The sequence below is a fragment of the Columba livia genome, chromosome 3 (genome assembly GCF_036013475.1).
Source record: "Columba livia isolate bColLiv1 breed racing homer chromosome 3, bColLiv1.pat.W.v2, whole genome shotgun sequence".
Lineage (NCBI taxonomy): Eukaryota > Metazoa > Chordata > Aves > Columbiformes > Columbidae > Columba > Columba livia.
This window is the reverse complement of record NC_088604.1, coordinates 38783906-38810239: the sequence shown is the minus strand read 5'-3', so window position 1 is coordinate 38810239 and position 26334 is coordinate 38783906. Positions and strand designations below refer to the sequence as shown.

The 26334-nt window shown below is 44.6% G+C and overlaps 1 protein-coding gene across 1 annotated transcript in view; it reads left to right on the top strand.

The window, feature by feature from the left end:
- Positions 1–23927, top strand: part of GABRR1 (gamma-aminobutyric acid type A receptor subunit rho1) — a 31303-nt gene extending 7376 nt beyond the window's left edge. The window contains exons 2-10 of the mRNA XM_005501915.3: positions 6606–6659; positions 8354–8460; positions 9844–9911; positions 13901–14124; positions 15797–15879; positions 17096–17236; positions 17700–17852; positions 19712–19908; positions 20766–23927. Of these exons, the coding sequence (XP_005501972.1) occupies positions 6606–6659; positions 8354–8460; positions 9844–9911; positions 13901–14124; positions 15797–15879; positions 17096–17236; positions 17700–17852; positions 19712–19908; positions 20766–21053 (1315 nt within the window). The 3' untranslated portion in view covers positions 21054–23927. The remainder of the gene's footprint in view (positions 1–6605; positions 6660–8353; positions 8461–9843; positions 9912–13900; positions 14125–15796; positions 15880–17095; positions 17237–17699; positions 17853–19711; positions 19909–20765) is intronic.
- Positions 23928–26334: the final 2407 nt, after the last annotated feature.

Below are 26334 nucleotides of genomic sequence, written 5' to 3'. Positions count from 1 at the left end.
AGAGATCCTATCATAGGTTCTCATGAGACTATACTGAACACCTTCATGACAGTGAAAACTCTCCATTATTCCTTTTGTTTCTTACTTTGCAACCATTTGCAAGAAGGGAACTTCCCTCTTTCTGCCTGGTTTCTTTACAACTCCACGGAAAGGACCTGTCAGCACCTTTTTGGAAACTGACGTACACTGTGTCATCTTGATCACCCTCATCTACAAGGTCATTAACTTTTTAGAGAAGTCTATTGTACTTACAATGCATAATATCCCTCAGGAAAAACCATCCTGCCTCTCACTCTTTTTCAGTGTATACTAAATTTATCTGGTGCCTACCATTGGTGTTTTTTACTGTAGTTGTAGCTAATTTGTCCAGTGGAGCAGTCTGTAGCTTCTCAGATTCCAGTTGGAGCTGTTTTTCCAAATGAGTGGAAAACTATCACCTTCCACTCCTGTAACACCAAGGACAATTTAAATGCTGGGTCAAGAGTTTCTTAGTTTGCTTTCTTCTGGGTGAAAGCCTGCTGACTGGTCACTTTGTTTACTTTAAATCCATCTCTGGTCCTGTGCCAATATGAATATTTCTTAACATCATCCCAATGGCAAAATTGTTACAATTCTGTATTTTTTGTAGCACAAACAAATTCCTTAATTATTGATGGTTTTGATTGCCCTTGTGAAGAGAGAGTGCTTTCATTGCTGTGTTGGACAAGTATAGTATTGATAACTAGCTAGTTATTCCCCATTCTGCATTTGTACAAGTATTTTTTCATGTAGTTATTGGTATCATCTTTTACTGAAATTAATCTTACTAACATTAGAGCATTTCTCCAACATGTTGAAGCTGCTTTGAATTCTGATCCTAGACCCCAATTGTCTGTTTCTCTTTCAAGTATGCTGTCATGCACAAGTTTTATAGTTCTGTCATCTGCATTATTATTGAGAATATTGACTAGTGGTTTCCAGGATGAAATCTGTGAGATGTCATTTAATGTCTCCTGACAGCAAAGTAATGGCAGTTACTCTAACCATGGTCTTTCAACCGTACTCAAAGTCACAGTTTCATTTCAGCCATATTTCCCTAGTTAAATAATGAAATATTAAAAACTTCATTCAAATATTTACTTCCTGCTTACACTAAGGTGGCCAGTTACACTGTCAGAAAGGACATTATACTGGTTTGACGTCAGTTATTGCAAAGATTCACACTGAGTAATCTTTATAATCTCGTTACCCCTGGGGGGCAAACGGATCACGAGTTTGTCCCAGTTTCCTTCCAAACGTCAAAACTTCAACATCCTTCTTTTGTCCCCTGCTTAAAACAAGGGTTTGTGCTCACCCTCGTCCCCTCTCAGGGGCGTCACCCACCTGTGAGGAGCCCTTGGAGGTACCTGCTTCCAGCTCAGAGACTGTAACAGCTGGTACTCACCATGCTCCCAGGGTAGTGCCATCAACCTGTATTGACTTAAAACCCTCGAATTTGTCCAAATATTCCTTAACATGCCCTTCCCTGATCTGCACTGTGCTGACATCTGATTACAAGTCAACATTTATTTTAAGACTAGGGCAGCCATTAAATCTTTCAGCGTGTTCTTCATCACCTCATTAGTCGCTCCTTTTCCCTTCACCCATTTCTCTGTTTCACTTAGCTGAGCCCTGGCACCATGCCCGCCTCCTCCTCAGCTGGCAGGACAGACCTTGGCCATGCTGCTTCTGCTCCCTCTAACCCTTCCTTTCAACCTCTATGACATGAATCCCAACCTGCACACCCGCTGGGTGCAATTTCTGTCACATAGAGGCACTTTCATTTTTGCACCATCAAGTGCAGTGCCAAAATCTCAGACGGCATGACATACACTCAGTATGGGTAGCTTTGTCTCTTCTGTTTTGTTTTGCTTTTCTTTTGCCAGTGTTTATGTTCAGACAAAGAACAACAGAAGTGCTAATTTTAAATGATGTATATACGACTCCTGCCTCTGCATATTTTGCATTCTGGGATTGATCTATGTTCAAATAATACTGGATTAATAGGGGTTCTCATTGAATTTTCTGTATTATTCAAGAATAAGATAGTAGAACAGCTCTGCATACCACTATTTCTCAGATTTTGTGATGTGAACAGTGAAAACAGCACTCTTTCCTCATTTCTTTTCATAGCTTTAACCACCTGTAATAGCAATGGGTCACCTTTCTTCACCATCTTTAAAGCTACTCATCATAAGGACACATGCCCCAACATAATTACAAGGAAACAAATCTTGCCAAATGCCAAGATACAATACATTTTGAGATTGACTTTCTTCAGTTTTTAGAGGCTTGTTTACAGTTCACAACTTTGTAATGCTCCAGATTTCAGTACAAATTAGTGGATTTCTATCCTACACTATGCCTGGGAGTTACTATTTTACACAGTGGATCCTGTCTCCTGCAGTGCCTGTCACTGGGTAAGAGCAACTTCCTCTCTTTGTGAGTTTGCACTTTGCTCTCTCAGATGCTAAGTGTTTTTTACCCCCATTTAGATACATCATGTTTCCTCCTCCCTCACAGCACTTCTTCAGGTTCTGTCTTCACCCAGACCTACTATACCACTGTCCACCAGCATCATCTGCTTGCTGAGAAGATCTTCCCAATTCATTTGCAAGTCAAAGGCACATTATGGAGAAACTTTCTGTGGGCTGCCTCCCCCCAAACCTCTTTCCTTCATTTGGACATGACTTGGGAGGTTCTTTAGCCCAGCAAGGACCATGCTGGGCCACTCATCTTCAGGGGCTTGGCATCATCTCTGCTCTGCAGTGAGGGGACACCTCTACTCATGCAGGACTGTTTGGGGTGTCCCTGTCCCAGGAATCTTCCCATGCAACATTGTGGCACTGTCTGAGCCTGGTGTCTCCTCTCTGCTCCTGACTCTTTCCTCTTTGGCCTTACCCAGGGTTTCCTTTCCCTCCCCATCTGCCCCTATCCAGCCTCTTTTCTCCCCAGTCTCACCCAAAGCAGAGTCTCTGTTGCAGATCCATGCTCTCTTTGCCTCTGCACCCTTTTTCTATGCAGAAACCTTCTGTATGTGTATACAACCCATGCCTTCCCCAGCCTCTTCTTCCTCTCCCCCATTCCCTGGCCCAGCACTTTCCACCTGGTTTCTGCCTTTAACATGATGCTGACGTGGTATGAACCCAAATCACTAGCTGATCATAAAACAGAGGGAGAAAGAAAACCTAGTCAAATATTAAGTCTTTAATAAAATCTTCACACCTCTCACAGCTCTTCAGTAGTACCAATACACCTTTGCCATTCCCGTGACCTCCCTGCCAAGGCTTTGTCCCCTGCAGAGAGCTGGGCTGCCTCCAGAACCTTGCCCAGCCACCATTTTATGGGCAGACCGAGGAGAACACAGCTGCTGCCGTTCCCCTGTCCAGGATGCCATCACGGCTTGTGCAGCAGAGCGGGTGTAGGATGGGAGGCACAACACAAGCTGCCCACCCAGGGACGGGTAGCCCAGAGCTGAGCACCCTGGCATGTCTGGTAGGGATAGGAGAGTTTTCATCACTTTCATTACTTTCCAAATAAAAGTTCGGCTGAAAACTGGCTCAGCAAGCTCCACAGCCTCCTTTGCCTTGCATCACTGGTAGGGAAGGCTATAGATCGGCTGCACCACAGCACAGCGTGAGCTGTAGAGCTTGTCTCTGACAGAATTAAGGGCATGGTGGTTTCAGGGCATAGTGCAGAGAGCCCACACTCCCTGCAGTGGAGAAGGGTTGGAGGCATCATGCAGGCATGAGATAAGCAGAGATGAAATGGGCACCCTGGGTGTCTCTGCCCCAGACACCAGCTGCCAGGCTTCCTGGGGTGATGGGCACCTCTGCTCAGGGTAGGAGGTTTGGGATCAGTTGCAGCCACAGCCTCCAGCCCAAATGTTGCTGATGATGCAAGTAACCGAAGGGATAGAGATGATGTCACAGCCACCTCTCAACAGTATTTCCAGAGAGAGGATCTGTTCTGGCATCTCTTTGATCTGCTATCCTCTTTGCAGACCTAAGAATACCATAAGGGATGGAGAGAACAGACTGTCCCAGAATTTCATGAAATTTGTTACAATAATGTTAGTGTTAGTGCAGTCTGCCAAACCCACCAGCACTGTTCCTCAAGGATATCACCTCTTGGACCCAGGAAAGACCATACAAATCTGGTTTCATTACTTCATCAACTTATTTTCACTTTTCTCTTGGGGAAAATACATTGGATCTTGCTTTTTCCCGAAAAACGGAAACTGTATCTTGATTCAGCTCCTCAAGGACGAAATGTTCTCAGATCCTAATGAGATTATCCTAATAAGAGTGTAAAATGGGTCACTGTGTACTACAGGTGTATTGCCTCCCTTGTAGAAAAGATAGTACGATTTACGGGTGGGAAATGTATGCTGCATAAGTAGTTACAAACTAAAATGCTAAGATGAGTAGTAACTTCTCTCACATTTGTTGTGTTTGCATCCAAAAGCTCCTATTTCAAAACTGCAGGTTTTCTGGTGCACACTGCAAGCGTGGAGCTGATAGTCCTGTGGCACATGTCCTGGGCATTTAGAAATGCTTGCTGGGACCTTCAGATATCATGGTCAGACTATCTCTTTTGAAAATCAGACATAGTTAACTCTAACCCTGCACCCCTTTTGCTGTGTCAGAGGGACTGTAAGTGCCACAGTAAACCTCAGGCTTTAAAAAAAAAAAAGTGCTTTTTGCATTGTGTGTGTAGCGACAGTGATGAAAACCTGGTTTTGCCAATTTTTTTCTCTGCTAGCTATCCTAAGCTTCAGTCACCTCATTCACCCCTCAGTCACAGCAAGATTCAGCTTGTAGAGGTATCTCATGATCCCTTGAATCAGTGAGGGGGATCTCGGGGAATAATGATGATTTCAGAGAGGCTGCATCACCCCAGATGTGATCAGGGGCCTGAGAGCTACTCTAGCAAAGCACAGGGAGCACTGTGAATAAATGCCACTCTGCTCCAGTTGTTGTTTTTTCATAAAGTGAGTATCATGAACCATTAAATGTGGCACTGTAACTACCAGGAGATAAATATTGACATTGAGAGGAAAAAAAAGATTGCTCATTACTCGGTGTGTTTTACCTCAGGAGTTATCAGTTGTCATCCCTGTCACCCCGGCAGATGTAGGAGTGATCCCATCACACTGCATGGCTGCCGTGGCAAACAGTTGTGCTGAGCAATCTGTGAGCAACATCAGGACTGAATGTCCTGAGTGCCGCTGTCTACCACCAATGCTGAGGGACAGCAGACACATGAGAGGAAGCTGTAGGGGCTTGCCATTGATTCACAGCCTGAATAGCCAGGCTAATGGGGTCCCGTGATGGAGCTGCCACTGATTACTCAGCCAGCAGAGCACTTCCCATGAACTGAGCCAGAAAAGCTATTTATTGAGTAGAAAGAAATGGGATTTTAAATTGCAATAATGGGGATGACTGGCAACAGATGATCATGTTTTGCTGCCACAGGAGGAGGCAGGAAAGTGGGGGAGGCTTGGTAACCTCAGAGCTGTGACAAGGGGAATGGGACTGGCAAAATAAGTGAAGGAGCCGAACCAAAGTACAAATTATCATAGTTCCCTGCCTTGGCTGGAGCCTGGGGGACATTTTGTGCTGGTTTGTGATGAGGAAATAAAGTTTAGTTTAGAGACAGTGGAGAATCACCTGGAAGAAATAAAAGGAACCACCCGGGTTTGATGAGGATGGTAAAGATTTGCCTTGAAGGTTTTCTTGACAGATAGCATAGGGCCAGGGCCAACGTGAAGCATTAGGTAAGCTCTACAAAGAGAAATTAAAATTAGAAATTGAAAGAACATGTCCTGCTTCATCCATCTGAATACCAGCATCATTCCTGAACAGCCAAGAGTTTACTAGGGCACTTTAAAGTCATGTAAGTAGGTCAGCTTGTCGTCAGAATCTGCTTATCCCCAAAACACATGAAATTACTTCCTGATAGCCGGCAGATGAGAACCTAGCAGCAGTGAGACATGTCAGCAGCAGCCCAAGGGAGTATGGACAAGGCAGAAGACTCCAGAAAGTGCATTTTGTGTTTGCAAGTGCATTGTGCTCCACAGCTGGGAGACAGTAGGAAACAAGAAACAAATATTTCCATTTCCTCCCCTGGAATACTTTGAAAATATTTTATTCTCACGAAAACAGCCCGCTGGCTCTGATGGGGAGATGCAATGGCTGTGCACCCCGCTGGCAGAGGCCCCACACGTCCCATCTTGGCCTCTCTCCGCAGCCCCTGACAGCTCCAGCAATGGCTGTGAGAGGAGGGAGGAGAGACACCTGCCTGGGTCCTTTCCAGGCAGTCAAAACCACTGGCTTCCCACCTTAAAAATATCCTGCTCCTTTTTTCACCCTGTCCTGGCCACAAGCCCCCAGCACCCTCATCCTTCACCCCTTCCACTGTGCCCGCCATGACACCAGCTTTGTTAAAAAGAGAAACAAACACACAAAAAAAGGTAAGAGCCATTTTGCACATGTGATAGAAGGTAACGCCGCAGGGATCTGGTTCTTCCCTCCCTGGCCGTGACCGCCTGTCTCAGCTCTCCCTTTCATGTTGTTTCCCTGCAGCCGGCCGCAGCGGCAGAGGCGGGAGGCCCATGGCGAGGCGCACAAGCAAGGCAGGTAGGCAAAACTCCCTGGGGCAGAGCCGGGATGGTGGCGGGGGAAGGGGACACCACTCGAGCTTGGCAGTCATATTTAGGTAGGAGCTGTGCCCTCAGCAGGATGCAGTGGCCCCGGAGGAGGCTGCATTGCCCCACACCCTCATGGAAGTGGGGTGTGGTACCGCGGCCATTTCTGTGGCACCTTGGGCTTCACGTTGTGCTGCTGCATGGTTGTGTCACTCATGGTGTGTGAGCGGGTGTCCTCCCTCCGAGCACCCCTCTGCAGAGCTGAGCACCCTTCATGGGCTCTCCATCCCCCAGCTCATCCTTCCCTCTGTCACTGCTGGGGAGAGAGAGCCTTGCTGAGCAAAGTCCGGCCTGCTCACAAATGTTGAAGGTTTTGGTAGTGACCTCCTAATATCATCCCCCCATCTCATCTGGATATAAACCTTCCCCTACGCATGCCCACAGGGCCACAGGCCTTTCAAAGGCTGAATTAAGTCTAAAGCAGAAGCGGGAGCCACCTTTTAAAATGTCTGAGGGATAATCCATGTCTAGAAGAACTCACTGATGGAGGTAGATGACTCGCCACTCCCAGCAACTGTTAAACTGAGACTAAGCATCTTTCTAAGATACTCCATAATCCAGAGAAAGCTCTGAGTTTGAGAAAGAGGTTGCTGGTGACACCACTGGTGTTGTACTGGCGTCTCATGGTAGACCTGCCCATGAGTCTGGGAGAAGTACAGCACAGCTAAGCAGTCTTGTTTACGAGGAGCTTTATCTCAGGAACATCGTCCCCATCAAGTTTCTTTGTTGGCCTGTTTGCCTTTAATCTATTCCTGACTTGTCTGGTATATACTCGGACAAGGGCCTCTCTGAGCATGCCATCTTTGCTCAAATTGAGAAGCAGTAAAACCATTCCTCCTGTTGTTGATCCCTCCTGCTGCTCAAATGGCTGGCATGCAGCTGACTCGGGGGCTTTCACCTACATGGCGGAGCAACCCAGGAACTGCTGCCACCACCATCCCAGACGAAGTGCTGGGGCACTGAATAGCATTTTGCATCTTGGATGTGGAGGAGAAGCAGAGCATCCTCCACCCAGCATTTGGTGCTACTCCAAGAGCTTCTGGAATGACGGTCCCAAGCTCTTTAATGCTCAGAGACCTCCTAGGTCTTTAATGTTGCTTTTTATCCTCATTAGAAATTTGGAGCAGGAACTAATAATTTTATCCCAAGTTAAGGGATGGCCTGCCACCTGGCCTGGTTCCCAGCCTGTGTCCATTTTGTTCCTGGGCAACCGCCAGTACCTTATTTGATATATTGTTTCCCTAATTCCTGGCCTCATGCCCCGTCACAAATCAATGTCAGAAATGCTTCTCCCCTGTTTCCATTTCCCCGCTTCTCCACACACACTATTCCTCCAGCCCACACATTTGAATGATCATCTCCAAACTGTGCTATAAGCAGAGATGATTTTACAGAGACAAAAATTCAGGAAAAGAGTGTTTCCTCAGTGCCAGAATTATTGCAGGTGCCTAAAGCTGTATGTTGAGTGCAGGAATCATTTTTAATGACATGCTGCCAACCATTGCAATCAATCTCACGGTTATGGTCTAAGGGGTAAATGGTCTAAGGGGTAATGGAGTGAAGAGGGTACGTACTTCTCACAGGCACTGCTCAGGGCTCATAGCTGTGCTTCTCTCTTCCTGGCAGCCCAATCCTAAAACGAAGCCCAGACATTACCAAGTCTCCACTGACAAAGTCAGAGCAGTTGCTGCGAATAGATGACCATGACTTCAGCATGAGACCAGGTTTTGGAGGTATGAAACATGTACATTTGTCATTGTCCCTGTTTTACACTGTCACTTCTTTATACTGTAACATATATCCAGGTGAACAAGCAGACTGATAGGCAGAGCCTTTCTGTCTCTAATTTTTGTTATTTTGTGTTATGAAGTCATTACATGCCTGGTGGGACAGAAGTACAGTGAAGTAGCCTTCTTTCTTAGAGGAGCGAACAGTGTAGTCCAAGGCATGGAAGTGTGATTACAAGCAATATAATTTTCCTGGTACTCAGTGACACTTTCTTCTGACAAACTACTGCAGAAACACCTTACGTTTATTTCTGGATGATGGGGAAATTCCAAGATTTTGTCTTACTATGGTGATGTGTGTGCATAATCAAATCATGTATCATGCTTACTGACCTGGCCATTACATTTATAACCCAAAAGAAAATATTTTGACTGCTGTGTGTTAATGGTTGTTCACAGTTTTGTGGCTGTGTGCTAGAGCAACCTAGGCTTTCAGGGAAATGGATGAAGGAGAACACGTTTTCTTTCAGCCCATCGGATTAGAGAATGTTGTAATTTATCTACCCTCTCTGGCTGACAGATGGTCATTCAAATCCAGGATACCATTATACACTCTGATGGAAGAAGATTTTATTGCTGAATGCTCAATATACCAAATACCAGCATGTTCAATTAATTTAAAAAGGTTTCAGTTTCATAGCAGTCCGCTAATGTGAGCACAATTTATCTTGACAGATCTCCTGTACCGTAATTGCTAGAGGTATGTGAGGGGTGAGTCAAGGCCTAGAAGAGGAAAAAAAACAATCAAAATCCTTATTACCTGGGGTCACAGCCCAACCCTTCCCCTTGGGAGCCCCAGCCCCAGTGGCACATTCCTGTGTCCTGTGGCACGTCCCTTTCTGTCTCCCTGGCCTCTCCACAGCCAAGCACTGAGTGATGTGAAAGCCAACTACACGGAGTAGCTCTCAGGGTTGTTGTTAGCTCAAGAGAAGAGCAGAAGAAGTGAGGGGAAAATTTGGAGTAACCCTCCCACATCGCCTTAGGTGCAACTGCTGCTGCTGCTCTCCATGTGGATGGGTGCTCTGCAGGCCATCTGGCTGGAGAGCCCTGGACCCGAGTGCTAGAGGCAGGGCTTTTAAATTTTGAAAGGACCTGTGTAGGATGACACAATGAAAGAGGAAAGTCAGCAATAGGTCAATCTCATTGCTGATTTTGATTGTTATTAGGAGGTTTTTGTTAAAAATTTTAATTGTTTCTATTTTTCAGTTGCTTTACCATTGTTTCTATTTCAGACTGGACATCTATTTTATCTCTAAGATATGAAAGCCAGAGGATTGCTTTGTTTCATCAGATTTCTACTTTCTCAACTTTTAATTTTTTTTTCCCCAGGCCCTGCAATTCCTGTTGGGGTGGATGTCCAAGTGGAAAGTCTGGACAGCATTTCTGAGGTGGACATGGTAAGAGTCACACAAGACTTAAGGTCAGATGGGACCTCTGGAGCCCACCTAGCCCAAACCCCTGCTGGAGCAGGGCTGGCTAGAGCAAGCTGCCAGGGTCTGTGTCTGGGGGGTTTGAATACCTCCAAGGATGGAAACTCCACAGCCTCTGAGAGGCAGATTCAGGTTTGATCTGAATCTGCCGACAACTGCTTCTATTGACCTCACACTGCAATTCCATCTCCCTTGAAGCAGAGAGAGGACATCTGATATTTTCTTCAGGACGAAATGATAGAACACATTTAAGACTGTTCAAAAGGATTTTTACATTTTCTTAAGAAGTGATAACATTTAAAAGCTCTGAGGAGATCAATTAACCTGTTAGTTTTAAGGCACTTCGATACACTGCAGACACAGTCTCACTTTGTCCATGTTCTGAAGTGGTCAAGGGCCAGCTAGCTCCCAACCAGAAGCCATGTAGCCATCCTGAGAATAACATGTGTTCAGACTGGTAAGTCCTGTTCTCGACAGGGAAGCCAGAATGATCTTGGAGGGGAGAAGTTTCTCCAGAACCTTCCTTTGGTGCATCAGCAATTGTATCACCCCTGCTATGCGCTGGGGACCAGCATAAAGCTCTGTTGGTCCTTCCTGTATCTCCGCACTGATGTTGAAGAAGGATTTCAGGGACACACAGGACAAAAGCCGGTGCTGTGCCCAGGCTAAATTCCTTACTGAGTCTCTGTCCTTGTTTTCCTCCCATACAACCAGTAATGTGAAAATGGTCAGTTTTCAAATGCTCTCAATGTGGTGCAGATTTTGGTCTTGATTATTTTTGCTGGAGGGGTTTTTTTCATGACAAAACACTGCTGAAAGTAAGGTATGATTTCTGCAGGAGATTTTGCATGGGAAGGTTTTACATGCATACATGGCATGTGAACAACAGCCTGTACAGGAGAGCAGGAGCACAGAAGTGGAGCAGGAGATGGCCCTGTATATAGACTCAGAGACTTACCACCACTTTTATTCACCCTTTCAAAACCCAGAGCCGATACAGAATAGTTTTCAAAGTATTTTGCTCGTTCAACAAAAGCATCCTACAGCTCTGAAGCTTTCTCAGTAATCCCCAACTTCTCCGTGCTCCTAATTCACAGCCACAGGGCTAAAGAGCCTGCACCCCACCTCCTCCCATGTCTAAGCGAGGAACATTGCTGAGCGGCATCACACCTGGTTGCACACTGGGCTCCTCTCACCACATTTCAGCTTTTGAGCCAGCTGGGATATCTGCGGTCAACCAACCACTTGCAGGGTGCAGCATGGTTGCAGTGTTGTGGCACACCAGGGTGCACATTCTCCCCAGCCCCTGGGAGCCCTCCAGTTGTCTCTGGTGCTCTTGGCACCCTGACCAACAGCCATGGGGACTCCCAGCTTTCGCCTCTCCTGGGATGGGCCCAGACCGTCTGGTTAAGGAGAAAGCTTGTGAAGGTGGCCAGTGAGCCCCTGAAAAGCTTTCGGACTTCAAAGGAAAGTGAAAGAACTGAACATTTTAAGTAAAAACAAAACAAAAAACCCAAAACCAAACCAAAAACAACCCTAAAAAAAACCAAAACTAAAAGCAACCCAACAAATCCACTCATTTTTTTTAAGCAACCATTATGATTTTGGACAACTTCCTCTGGTTTTTGAATACTGCCCCTGCTCCTCATGTGGCATTGTGCTGCAACACCCAGCAACATGGGAAAAGCACTGTATAGCCTCAGGTGAAAAAAACCACTAGGGTCGATTTTGGCAGTTTGCAAAATAATGATGGAGAAGACTTTGTATTGTCAGAATCAATTATTTTTAACTCATGCAGCTTTAAAGAAAAAGGCCACGGTGCTTTGCAAGCTGATTTATTGCTTTTTGAATGAAGAGATGTCAGTCACAGAGGTTTTCATTCTGTCCTAAATTCAAGCTTGAGGAGGTAGATACAGCAACACTTCTCCTACTTTCTGACTATTTGCAAGAAAGTGGTAAAATAACTTAGGACATTATAAAACTTGATTAGGATGTCACAAATCAGATTCTTCTTGTCCCATTGATTTAAAAATTTATAAATATCTATTATGGGCCACTGACCCTGAAATTAACAGAGCTTTTGTAGGATGTGTGGAGTGGCTGCTTTATCTGGAGGAAAGATGGGAAGAAGGAAACTGGAAACTCATTTGCAAAGATAATGAGAAGTTATTAGTGTCTCTGAGAAATGGAACGAAAGAAATGGGGGAAATGATACAGTTGTAGCTTGGGGGAATTCCAGATGATGCATTATAAAATATTGTGGTTCCCAGTATGATAGCCTGAAACTAGTATCAATAAATCACTTCTAATGAAAGCTGAAAATACTTGTTTTTTCCACAGCAATCATAAATGTGACTTTATGCAAAAAAATGAGACATTGACTTCTCTGTGGAGAACAAATGTCTGCCAATGTATTACTGTTTAAAGGGCATGTTAATACATAGGAGTCAATGTAAAGGTCTCCCAGAACTATGTATAATTTGTAAACAAGGAAAAGATGTTAAAGAATGCCATAGAATGGATCAAATTAAAAAGAAGATATTACATGGTCAGTGGCTTTGGAAGCTTCAGCTGGATGCAGTATAAAGTATTTCCAAGAACTATCTTGGGCATTAGTATAATAATAGCAGAGGCTGCAACTAACAAGTCACTTCTACTGAAAAAAGACTGCAGAAACTCTCCGATTTCAAAGTGTTTGGAAAACGTAGTTGAGAAAAAAAATCCAAATCTCAAATAATTAAAAAAAAACCCTCCAAAGCCCCCTGACTCCCTCTACCCCAGACACCAGGGCAGATTGGTCAGTCTTAGATCCTTCCCTCAGTTTATGGGCAATGTATTACATCAGATTGGAAGATACGGTACTTATAAACACTTGTGTGTGAGCTTATCTTCAGGTACATGAGGGGTTTATTTTGAAATAAGGAATAACACAAACTGAGGTGTAAGTGCCTCCAAGGTCAGACTCAATGTACAATGGAGCTCAAAGAGAAGGAACATGCCTCAGATCTAGGAGTACGATATGTGGGAGGAAAGAGGAAAAAAAACACCAAAACATTTTGGTCAAATGCTGAGTCAAAAGCATTTCAGTGGCTGTTCTGGAGGAAGAGCTCCCACTACAGCACGCTCCTCCAGCTGCCCAGGCAAAGGCAGTTGTGGAGCAGTGTGGAGGGCAACACGGGCAGCAAGACCTTCTTCACTATCATCACCGGAGACACAACATGACAGGTGCAGGGGATTAAGTGTTTGGCAGCACCCTACACCTACCGCTGCTTTGGCACATCTGTCTTTTAGGCTCTGGAGTCACTCACAGACACTGAAACTCCATGTCTGTATTTCAGGGGTGGATTTGCCACCTAAGGAGGCTCTGATTTCTGAATTCAAGAAGTCAGTCTGACCTATGGAATAAAGAACCTGCAGCCAGTCGTGTCCCCTGCAGCTCAGGGAGTGGATGTGCCTTCAGGAATGGTGCTTTACAGCTCGCGGTTTGTGCCAGAGATGAGAAGTGAATATGCCAATAAGGTGTTAAGTTGAAGTTGGTGAAGATTTTGGAGGGGAAGCCACGTGAGAAGCGGCTAAAGTCACTTGTTTTGTTCAGCCTGGAAGAGACTACAGCTTCCTCACAAGGGGATGAGGAGGGGCAGGCACAGATCTGTTCTCTTTAGTGACCAACAACAGAACCCAAGGGAATGTCAGGAAGATGTGCTGGGGAGGTTTAGGTTGGACATTACGAAAAGGTTCTTCACCCAGAGGGTAGTGGAGCACCAGAACAGGCTCCCCAGGCAGCCCCAAGCCTGACAGTGTTCAACAAGAGACTGGACAACGTCCTCAGACACATGGTGTGTACTGTGGGGTTGTCATATGCAGGGACAGAAGTTTGACTTGATGATCCTTGTGGGTCCCTTCCAACTCAGGACATTCTATCATTCTAAGTTGTGACACAAGCTTGTTTGTTGCAGGACTTTACCATGACGCTTTATCTGAGGCACTACTGGAAAGATGAGAGGCTGTCCTTCCCCAGCACCAACAACCAAAGCATGACCTTTGACGGCAGGCTGGTGAAGAAGATCTGGGTCCCTGACATGTTCTTCGTCCACTCCAAGCGTTCCTTCATCCATGACACCACCACAGACAATGTCATGCTGAGGGTTCAGCCAGATGGGAAGGTACTTTATAGCCTCAGGTAAAGCTGCATTCGGTCAATGGGAGCTATTAGTGGAGTGAGAAAGTGGCTTAATTGATTCCTGTATTGTGTTTTTGCATGACTTCATACTAAAAAAAACCCAACCAAACAATATAAAAAAGAATGAACGTGCTGAGTATCCATCAACATCTGAGCCCCTGTGTTAGTTAGACAAGAATTTTCTTGTTCTGTGATATTTTTATCTTACTGTTCATTGGAATTCACAGCCTGAACAGTGTCTACCTTCTTTGTATTAAAGCTTTTTCTTCACTCAGCATATTAGACAAGGTTCAAGTGTTCCCTAGGCCTTTGCAAAAGTTTGCTCAGGTCCTTAGTACAATAAGATAAAGGACAATAAAATGACATCAAGTTCAGCTATAGCATGCATGCCTAGATACTCTTTCATTTAGCAGCATGAGACCAATCATCTGCGTTGCATGCGTTTATGGTTGTCTGAAGAAAATGGGAACAGAAGAATATCAAACTACTCAGATCCTGCCCCACACAGTCTCGTGCTTAAACAATTGTCCTGCACAAAATTGTAGTGAACATCTTGAACAGCAAATTGACAAATTTTCATTATTTTATTCAGTGACAACCGCAGGCTGGAATGCTTTGTGAATGCTGGGGAACTAGGGAAGCTGGTCTCCCCTTCAGAGCAAACGGGTCACTACTGCCCGTCTTTGCTGAATGCCTTTGCCTGTAGATAACATTTTTCCTTGGTGTCTGCCTTTTTATGATTCTTTGCCAGACCGTCTTCTCTTGTCTTGGAAACCACTGTAGACCTCACTGGCACTTAAACAACAAATCTGAGCCAAGCACTTTCACCCAAAGACAAAATCCAGATAGGAAAGCAACATCAGCAAGAGCCCGCACATGCCAAAGGACTACTAACATAAGGGACTACAGCTTGTTTTTATCATTATGTGACCGACATCTGTCTACCCTACTATAATTCATTAATTCTTTTCCCATCATGATCTAAACTTCCATTTTCATTTACTTCCTTAGAGTTCAAGCCAGTTAAGATTTATGGATGCTTCCAGTGCAGGCATAAACTCACGCTATTAAAAACGAGATAATCAGGCTACAGCAAGACCAGAGCTTTTGGCTGATGGGACAGAGCATTTCAGTGGTCTCTGTTACACACCAGCTCCAGTCCTAACTGGAGGCACCACCTGTGCCCTCTGGTGGCTGATACCCAAGTGTGATCACCGGTTTTCTTTGAGCAGCTGGAAATTCACCATGTACGGAGAAAACCACCTGCATCCCTCCTGGCACTAGAATGGCTTTGAGAAATGTAAATTATTTTGTCATACAAAGCATCTGTTCAAAGCACAGATCTCTGCAGAGAGATGTTTGCTGATAGTCAATGAGGAAAAAGTGCGCTCTCTGCTCTTTCCCATGTTCTTCTCCAGTGTTGTTGTCATCTAGTAGCAATCCGTGGTGGCCTAATTTTCCAGTCATCTTTTCTAACACTAGTTTGCTGAGAAGAAGAAACTACGTTAAATAAAGTGTAATGGCTTTAGCTGAATGGAAGATATTTATTTTCAGTGGACTGTTACTGGCCATATAGTTACTTACTAAAAAAAAACCCCAAAACTCACAGCTTTATGGTTTTTCCGTTACATAAGATGATAGGTTTTAATTGAGTGTTTTTTATTATTCCTAGAGTTACAGTAACAGCAATGTGCAACATGGATTTTAGTCGCTTTCCCCTGGACACACAGACATGTTCTCTAGAGATTGAAAGCTGTAAGTAAACTGGAGGTGTAGGGAAGCCAAGGACTGCACCCCATGGGCACCCAAACTGTGTTTAATTATATTACTAATTATACCAATAATTAAACTGCCGCTATATTCATGAGACCTCTAACCAAAGTCAGCAAACTTCAACATTGGAAAAAAAAAACAAACCCTGCCCCTATTTTTTCACTAGAAGTGAAAAGATGTTTGCAAAAGTTCAGTGTTGCCAAACACCAGCTGTTGGCACTGTCTTGCCAATCTCCCTAACATCCAGCCAGGCTGCCCTGCTGTCTCCTTGTCCCCAGAGGCCCCAGGCCACTCGCCTGCAGGTCGGCAGTCTCCAGCTCGCCCAGGTGCCCTCCCACACCACAGCTCTCAAACACGTCAATAAATCAGCTCTGCACCTTTCACAGGCACCACCTGCTCATCCTGGTGTAAAAACCATGACAGGGCAGCAACACAAATCACCTTCCTCTAATGTTTCTTACACCTGAGATAAACCCAGCTTGTACCCACATGTAGCTCCTTTGTCCCAAGCGTGACGCACACACAAATTGGCTGGATTTCATACAAAGACGTTTTAAACTTTTAGCTTTTTAGGAGTTTGGTTTTTTTTTCTCCTTCTTGAGATTTCAATAAGGAATTATAATCTTAATTCTGTTTTAATATATTTACGTCTGATTTTTTTCTCCCTCTCTGGAAAGAGTCATTGCTAAACCCCATGCGAAAGGCTTAATAGTATTATATTTCCACATGTATTAAAAGAACAAGATCTGTAATGTTCATGCATGCATCACGGGCAGAAAGTTTACCTGAGTTTGTCCTCCCACGTGCTTCAGATTGTTAATAGCATGTTCCTCCCATTACCCCAAGCAGGTTTTTTTCCCTTTCATTTGCTTCTGATCTTATAACAATTATAAAGGACGGGTTTTCGAGTTCTAATGTGGTGGGTTATTTGACACACATATTATGTGTGTGAAATTATGATTAGAGAAACAGAAGGGTTTACAAAATGCATCAGGCCTGAGGGCTGTCACAATGAAACAGTCCACCCCTCGCCACAGTCATATCCACCGCCACTGTGGCTCTCAGCTGGGTAGTGGCATTTGGCCTTTTCAGCTGGGACCTCACAGGTAGCCTGGAAAGTGTGTGGGCATGCAATGGGCTGTGGGTGCGATAGCGGCCGACTCTGTGCACTGCACTGAGGTTTGCACTGCTCCCCTAGATGCCTACACTGAAGATGACCTCATGCTCTACTGGAAGAACGGGAATGATTCCCTAAAAACAGATGAGAGGATATCCCTCTCCCAGTTCCTGATCCAGGAGTTTCACACCACCACAAAGCTTGCCTTTTACAGCAGCACAGGTGAGTACTGGTGTGCTTGCCAGAAAATGGGCTGATGGAAGAAGTGCAAACCGTTCCTCTTGACCTTTGCCATGGAGGGTCATTCATTGGGAGCTCTCCCTGTGACCCATCAGACTTGCCTGTCTTGCATGAGGAGGCTGCTGTCCCTGACACAGACTTCCTTCTTGATGGTTACATGGTCTTGAAAGGCAATTCCTCTTCAAGATCACACCAAGCCCTAACATGAATTAAACTCTCTGGGTGCACGGGTTATGTTATATTATCTTCCCTGGAAGATGTGGTCCTGAGAGACGCTTTGACTTCAACAGTTCAGTAAGGAGACTTCTGTAAATGGCAATGATCTGTGGTCATTAACCGTGTTTTTCTGAAAGCAAGTGAGGTGCTATTCCCCTGACGCAACACTGTCTTATCTGAAAGTGGTTTGATATTGGTGTGACTTCTTTCTTTCCTCTCTGCTATACAGGGTGGTACAATCGCCTCTACATAAACTTCACTTTACGTCGACACATCTTCTTCTTCTTGCTGCAAACCTACTTCCCTGCCACCCTCATGGTCATGTTGTCCTGGGTGTCCTTCTGGATCGATCGCCGAGCAGTTCCTGCCAGAGTCCCTTTAGGTAAAAACAATCTTGTAATGAGCAGACCTAAGAGACCGTTGCAGCAACTGTAGCCTTGACCATCAAGATGAACCCCCCTGTGCCCCTGCATTGCCTTGCGGCACAGAAATCTGCTGTGCCACACGTGTGTCCCCCATGCAGGGGACTGGCCGTGGTACAAACTCTCCATCTGCCCTGCAGTGTCAAGCGAATTGCCTTCCCTGCTTGCACAAACGCTAGCTGCACATGATGCAAATCAGGGAGCAAATGTCCTACTCTTCTTTTATTGCTGTTAACAGAGCCATGGCACAGAAAGAGCCCAAGTGCCAGTATCCTTCAGAGGCTTCAGTGAGCAAGAAGGTAAAAATCAATACTAGCGGCCCTGACAAAATTTCAGTTTACTGAGTGTTGCTAGAGGAGGAAGGGTGGAAGAAACACAGTTAGCTGAGCTATGCTGTTCAACTTGTTAAATGAATTTACAGTGCAGTGTGAGGGATCCAGCTTCCTCTTCTTCAGCATCCTTCAGACTAATGAAGCCATGTGCCAGAGGACTCACCATGGGAACAGAACTATGCTATGGACATAATTCTTCTTCTAAAGCGAATGCTTTGCCCTTAGCAAAGTGCTGTTTGTACTTTTGCAGACTTGGAGCCCTAGCTTGCTTTCATTTACTCTAGACAACACACCTCAGGACTTTATTATTAAAGTTATATTCCTCAGTAGAGATGATACATAGAGGCATAACAGAGATGGCAATGGGTCAGTTATCCATGTCTGTGTTTAGAAACAGCATCCATGGCCTTGAGACATCATAAAAAGGAGCATAAGGGTTTAGGCGATGGCTTCTCAAGAGATATAGGCACTGCCTTTAGCAGTACCTTTTGCTACCTAAATACTCCTGTGAACTCAGTCCTTTGTGCTTATATACATAATTTCAGCTTTCAAAGGGATCATTAATGTGACGCAATTAGCCTCTAGAATAAGAGGGTCACAGAGAGCCTCCCTCAGAGCTAAGATAACTCCAAACTACCGGGGGTCCTGCCCTCACTGATATGCTCTTTGTGCTCACCCATGGTGCAACGTCAGACTGCATTGGCCTGTGAGGCCCTATTAGGACCAGAGGAAATGGCCTCAAGTTGCACCAGGGAAGGTTTAGATTGAATATTAGGAAAAATTTCTGCACAGAAAGACTTGTCAGGCACTGGAACAGGCTGCCCAGGGAAGCGGTTGGGTCACCATCCCTGGAGGTGTTTAAAAGACGTGCAGATGAAGCTCTCAGGGTCATGGTTTAGTGCTGGAGTTAGGTTAATGGTTGGATGCGATGATCTTGAGGACCTGCTCCAACCAAAATGCTTCTATGATTAGCCCCTGCTCTTGCCCCAGGGAAGGCACAGACCAGGCATGGGAACCAGATAGTAACTTCCCATGATGCAGGACTTGCCTGGAGAACCTGGTGGAAGTAGCAGCAGCAGCAGACAGGCTTCACTTGTGCCTGTGCTGCAGAGGAGGTGAAACAGAAGCTGAGCTACTTGCACCCCGCCTCCAGGGTCTGTCCTGAGCCTGGACATGGGGAGCAGACAGCACAAAGTCAAAGCACTGCTGCCTGGCCATGGGGTGGGAGGCTGGTGGTGTGGTGGGGAACCAGGCTGGCAACACCCTGAGACCGGGACTAGAGCTGTTTTAACCAAAAAGACAAGAAAAGCCCAGTTAGAAATCAGAAATGCCTGGGCCCTCCTCAGGCAGTGAAACCCATCACCCAAATCTGAAAAAGAATACTGCGAGGTAAATTCAGATGTCAGAAAATTGTAACGACAGCTCTTTTTGTGATGAAGAGCCTGGTTTTAAAGTGTCTTACGGTCTCTCTGCTGGTGTATTCCCAGGGATAACCACTGTGCTGACCATGTCCACCATCATCACTGGGGTGAACGCTTCCATGCCGCGTGTTTCCTACATCAAAGCAGTGGACATTTACCTGTGGGTCAGTTTTGTGTTCGTCTTCCTCTCGGTGTTGGAATACGCGGCAGTGAATTACCTGACTACGGTGCAAGAGCGGAAGGAGAGGAAACTGCGGGACAAGGTGAGGTCTTCTATTTTGATGAAGCTCTATGCCCCTCGGAAAAGGTATGGCAAATGTCTGGAAATGTTCAAAAGTTTCCAACTACAGTGAGCTGCTCTCAGCTGCCCGGGGAGAACACAGTTCACACAAAAAAACCCAAACATCAGCAGTGCGGCATTCTGGGTTATAAAGATTTGCTACAAACCACCCACACCCAGGCTCACAGCTCCTTCTTCAGAGTCTGGGGACGCTAACTCCCTCTACATGTAGTCCTCCATTGTCTGTATAAATGGGATAAGTTTTAAGATTTTACCTTTAAATGTTTTTTGATATTGAAGATCCAAACTTGTGAATAACACCAGAGAGATACTGAAGTTTGCATTTCAGATAACATGGCAGATTTTCCCCACCTTGTTCAGGCACAGTCTAGACTTACATACAATGGTGCAAATTTCCCCCTTTTGCCTTCATTACATCAAATTATTACCACTCAAAATTTCAGCCTAAGCTCTTGTCTTCAAATGGGGCAAGACTCATACATTCCTCCTTGTGGATTCCCTCTGCCCTCTTCTCTGATTTTCTCATCTCAAGGGTACAGGTCCAACCTTCCTTTACACCCCAATAGCTGTGCTTAAGCCAAATGAGCTTTTCCACAGCCAGCCCCACTCTCTCCCTGGCCGCATTGTGCCTTGCAGGCACAAAACTAGAGAAGCACAAAGCTGTTGCCCAGCTCCATCCTCTCTTTCTCCCTTTCACGTCCCAACAGCCCCAATTCCCCAGGCTCCTCATCCCCTCCTCTGCTTTTGTAAGGAAGAAAGGGATGTCTGTGTGTACCTGGACACAACTCAAACCCGTCCACCGCTTCCCTGTGCCCACAGCTCCCCTGTGCGTGCAGCCTGCCTCAGCCTCGGTCCACGATGATGGACGGCAGCTACAACGACGGGGACGTGAACGAACTGGGGCATTACGTGTCCGAGAACGGAGACAAACAAGACCGGATGATGGTGCAGCTGGCGCTGGGGTCTGAGAGGGGCTCGGGCAGGAGGAAACACCAGAGATACGTCAGCATGCGGATCGACACTCACGCCATCGACAAGTACTCCAGGATAATATTCCCTGGTGCATATATTCTATTTAATTTGATATACTGGTCCATTTTTTCATAAATATACGTAACTTCTGCAGTCACAGAGCATTGTGACGTTAAATGAAAGCACCGTCTCATAGGCTAACAGAAAGAAAATGGAGAATTGTTTTGATTGGAAGACTGATATTTTTTCAGTTTTTTTTTTTTTTTTATTAGATGCAATTCATCTGTGGCATAAAAAATTGTGCACGTTTCACATTTCAGCAAAATATAGTATATACTATCTAAAATTTTATATTTAAAGCTGTGCTATGTTCCTTCTTGTGCCTCACAGGCCACTGTAAACTATTTTAACAAGTGACTCTAATTGCCAGTTACTTACATATGGTGCATCCTCTATTTTGTGCCCCTGAGATCCTAATTCTCTAAGTACCTGAGAGTACGCATACATCTGTCAACTCAGCAGACTTCTCATGTTCAACACCAATAAATACAAGAATATGCAAAGAGCTGCAAGTCTGCAGGATGAGGACAGAAATGGTCATTACAAACACTAAGCATCCAGTACCAGGAAACGCTTTGGCAAGGTTATTGCTGGCTACAGCTTGTTTTCACTGCTAAATGCATGCAGTACTGTTAGTACGGCACTGCCAGGTCCATGTAGGAATACTTTCAGACTTGTGCTTTGTCTTGATCGTATTTAAAACAAAGGAACCTTTCCGAGCTGTTTTGACTATCTTTTTAAAAATATGACTTGCAACATACACTTACTAAGGAATGAACAAAGGCCAGACTTCCCACGATACTAACCAAATCCTTTGGGAAACACAGGAGCTCTCTCCTTGGATCTGCTCATTTTGGTCACCAGGAGTTTTGCTCTTCAGTTTCCTGAGAGAGAACACAGGTTTCTCTACAAAATGATTCAGTGAAGATAATAATTTATCTACAAAAAGACTAAAACTACAAGAGGAGAAGACACTTCTCTCTGGGACAGTCTGGGTGTTACTTGTCTGTACAGCCTGAGAACCTGTTGCAGCCTGTGACTTCTTGTCCCTGCTAAAGCCACTCGCTTCCAGAGAAGCCTAGTCCATCCATTTTTAGTAAAAGCCTAATAGAAAGGTGTCCAACCATTGACAAAGCAGTTGTGAGGACTTTATATCTGAGTTACTAAAGATACAACACCAAAAACTTTGGAATGCAGTAAAAAGGAGGTTCTACCATGAGACAGAAGCTCCCTTTCAGAGCTGGGTACACTGAACTGACTCTGTTCTCGTGCTGCAGCATCTCCCCAGCACCCTGCAGCCCCCGCGCCCTCAGAGCAGGCTCAGCACCTCCCAGGGCAGGAGCAAGGGGACACAGATGGAGCTGGGGGCACTCAGCATTGACCAAAGTTCCCAGCTCTGTCGCGGTTTCTGCAGGGCAGCCAGCCAGCATAAACACTCCACACAGAAAAGACAAAACTGGTAATGCAGAAGTAATGAAATATTTCAGGAATACCAGAAGTGGTTGAGTGGAATCAGGGGCCTTTACAGTAGCAGGAGCACCAAAGGCATCTCCGAAAGCGTGATCACTCCATTGGTCTGCTGCCGTGTGTTGTCCACCCACAGCCACACAGCTAACTGGGTGCTTGGATTAATGGGACTTTAAACACATGCCCGCTTTTGCACACAACTACAAAATTCATAATTCCCTGCACAGCAGATGCTGCTGGTTTTTTTACAGGTGTAGCTGCTCTGAGAATCAGACCAAAGCAGTTGTGTCTCCAAAAGGAAAGTGAATCATCTCACATGAAATCTGCCCTGGACTGACTGATCTGCTGTTCTATGGAAAATGCTCATGACACAGACATCACAGTTGTTTGAACACTGCTGGTTGTTGCTTTAATTTCCTATGTAAATAAGTGTCATGTAAACATACACAACATTTCTTACAACTGGTAAAATCAAGACCTGCAAAACTACCTACACTCATCTTACACTTATGGCCTACACTCCATAGGTAAGACAGTGAAACCACAAATGCTGAAGTCATTAAAAGACGCATCCACCCCTGACAGTTATATCACTCATTGCCACACTGATTTTTTTTTTCATGTGTACACACTATTTTAGCTTAATTTTACCAAATTTCCTTCATACATTATTCTCCAGTGCGTTTTTTGAAGATATTTTTTTAAGGTATGTATTTTCTTAAACCATAAACACTTCAGTCAAATGAAAGTAGAAAGATCACTGCTCTGGCAAAAGCAGATGAAAGCCTGGCCACCAGGTTTGGCCACCCTCCCTTATTCAAACAGCACCTTCCCCCACAAATAGCTCCAAGATTTCTTGGGCACTGACTTGCACAGGAATGTATTTAGATCCTCAGTATTGTAAGAACTCATTTCTACAATTTAAGAACAGCATGAACAGGAGTGCCAGATTTTATAGTAAGCTCTCCAGCTTCATAAGAAGCTTAATGCTATGTAGTTTGCTGCAGTACTGTACATTCTTTTATAGACTCATTAATCTCGTACCACACGCATTCTTTGGCATCTGACCAGTATTTTAAGGGACATTTTGAAGATACAAATAGGAGTTGGACTTCCAAATTTCCTGGCTTCCAGTGGCAGGCTGGGTTCTAACTTCCCATGTGATTTTCAAAGTTTCCCTTCAAGCACATCTTCCTAAACAGATTGCCCAACCTCCATGTTCAGATACATTGTTAATTTACTTGTGTTTTATTTGGGAAATTCTAGTGCCTTTTCAGTCTTGTATAAATGTGTATATAGATGAATTCTACAAGTAAAGGAAATTTCATGTACAGCCAGTGTTTGCTATCAATGACTCTACTCATTAAATGTATTTACATACACAGTTTTCTGTCTCTTATCCTCCCAGTGTACAGGTTTTTTTATCCAATCATTAACACTCTGCTCCTTTGCATTTCCACCATCAATCAGTGATTTGTTTGTTTTGGCTTATTTCTAGAAACACTCAAAATCACAATAAAAACTTAACATTTGTACAGCACTGTGTGTTTTTTACCTTCAAAAGAACGATCTCCATGAGTGGATGCATATACACATAAGACCTTTTTACTCAGGACCTGATCCAGTTAAATAGCAAATGTCATTAAATCCTGTGACACCGGTAGGGCTGGAGAGCCCTGGGGATTCACAGGCACAAGTCAGATAAGAAACCTGCACACAAACTCAAAATCACCAAGAAGATGGCATTAAGCTTTCCACCCCAGACCGTGTATGTTGCAGTCGTCATTTTTCTTCCTCCGTGTGATACTTTGCAATATAATTCAGACCAATTTCTTGCAGGTTAACCCAAAACCCAGTCTAGGATGACGCTGGTTTTAGAAGCTGAAATGCATTGACAGGTGTGTGTGCATTATGGATAGACAGAATTTCTGCCTGTGAGCACATCTAGATTAAGAGCTTTGGAGACTGAAGCCTTAAATAGTCTTTAAGGATGCTGGTAATTACTGACAGGGTGAAGCAGCAAGGAGGATAACTTCAGTCAGAAACAGAATAGTGAGAAGGCATAAAGAAGGATCAATGAGCTCTCTTCTTCCCCAGTAAAAAGATATTCTCATAATAATCAAATCATTATATGTCCCACTTTCCACATGTTGCATGCTCAAGCAAGTGATTCTCTCAGAACAGAACAGACCCGAATTCCCTGCAAGCCCTGATGAGCAAGTAGAAGCCCCTGGGACTCCCCGCTCCTGCACTTGCTCATATGGTAACATGGTGTTGGACAGAGCACTGAAACAGCAGCAACTGGAAATGAAAAGCAACTGTGCAAGCACCTGTATGTGTTCCACAACTGGACCCCAGTAGCTTCATGGCTTAACAATGCACAAGGGCCACCAAGATGCTTGAAACAAATACATGAAAGCCCAACAAATTACAGGGTGCAAAGCCTGTTCTAGTCTCCAAAAACCAAAAGTATATATAAACAGGAAAACTAAGGGAAATTACAACTCCCAATGAAGTTTGAGTACTTATCTAATGGTTTCTATGAAGCGAGACTCCAGCACTGTAATTCTGATGAGTGCTGCATTTGTGTGCGTTTATCATTTGATAGGGTCTCAAGAAGCAAGGAAGAGATGAGCAGTTATTACATTTGCCAGTTACACCGGAGACCGAACAGCTGAAAAGATAACTTTATACAGGTACTCAAGAGCAACTACAAGCGACAGCACTGCCTAACAGCATGTAGCTTATGGCTGCTAAGACTATCAATAACCATGTGCACTTCAGTCTTTACCAGGACTGAGGGGTTTGGCTCTAGTGAAGAGCCAAATTCAGGTAAGGAAGAGCCTTTTAAATAAGGAAGTTCAGATGCAGTTGTAGCTGAGAAAAATCCTTGATGGATTTGTCAGATACTTTCAGCTTCCATTAGTGCCTAAAGGAATCTAAACCAGCAGCAATCCTGCCCGAACTTTGGCTTAACAGAAAGTTTGGGTAACAACTCTTAAGAGGGATTCACTTTTGCTCCCTACATAAAACCCCCCAAATCTTGCATGGCTGTTACAAAACTGTGGCACAGAGATGCAATGCAGTCCTGCCTGGCTGGAGAACAGAGGCGAGGTGGCTGCACTAATGGTAACAACAAAAAGTGGGTGTCAGCAGCAGCCAGCCACCCAGGCGGGCAGGCAAAGGCTCTGCGGAGGACTGCTACTTCCAGGAAACATTAAACCTTAGGGAAAAATGGGAAATCATGTATGTACTGACCTCATTTCAAAATCATTTAATCCCAAACACTTCGGTCTAAACAAAAATCTGTTTTAAAGAACACTGTCAGCAAGCTGTGGGAAGATCACTCAGTGAATACCAGACAAGGACTTACTTCAACAGCTCACACATTATGACTCTTCTTCACAGGACCAGTGTCTCGCTCTGTGACTGCAACATCATCAGGTGCAGAGCACTCAGAAACGGGAACTAAGTGACCACAGAAATATGATTCACAAAAACATAAAGCTGCTCCCCTTTTACTCCTCAAAGAAAAGCTGCTGGACCCTTCTACATCAGGTAGCCTAACTTGGCAGGTTATAAATCCTCTCCTTCAAATACTTCATTAAAAAAATCCATCACATTCCATGGTTTATTTTTTGTTTTGTTGTAAACCAAGCATCTCTTTCACTCTTTCTAGGATAGATATTAAACAAGCAAATGCTGTAGCTTGGTAGGCTGGTAGAGGCTTTCAGTTCTTCATAAATTCTGGACATAATCACCTCATTCTTAAGCAGCTGTGATTTGCTATCAGCTGTTCAGAATGAGTTCAGCAACTACAGTTTATTACCTACATATTTTGGTTCATTGCTAAATGCACTGTTCTTGACAAATATTCCAATATTCTTAA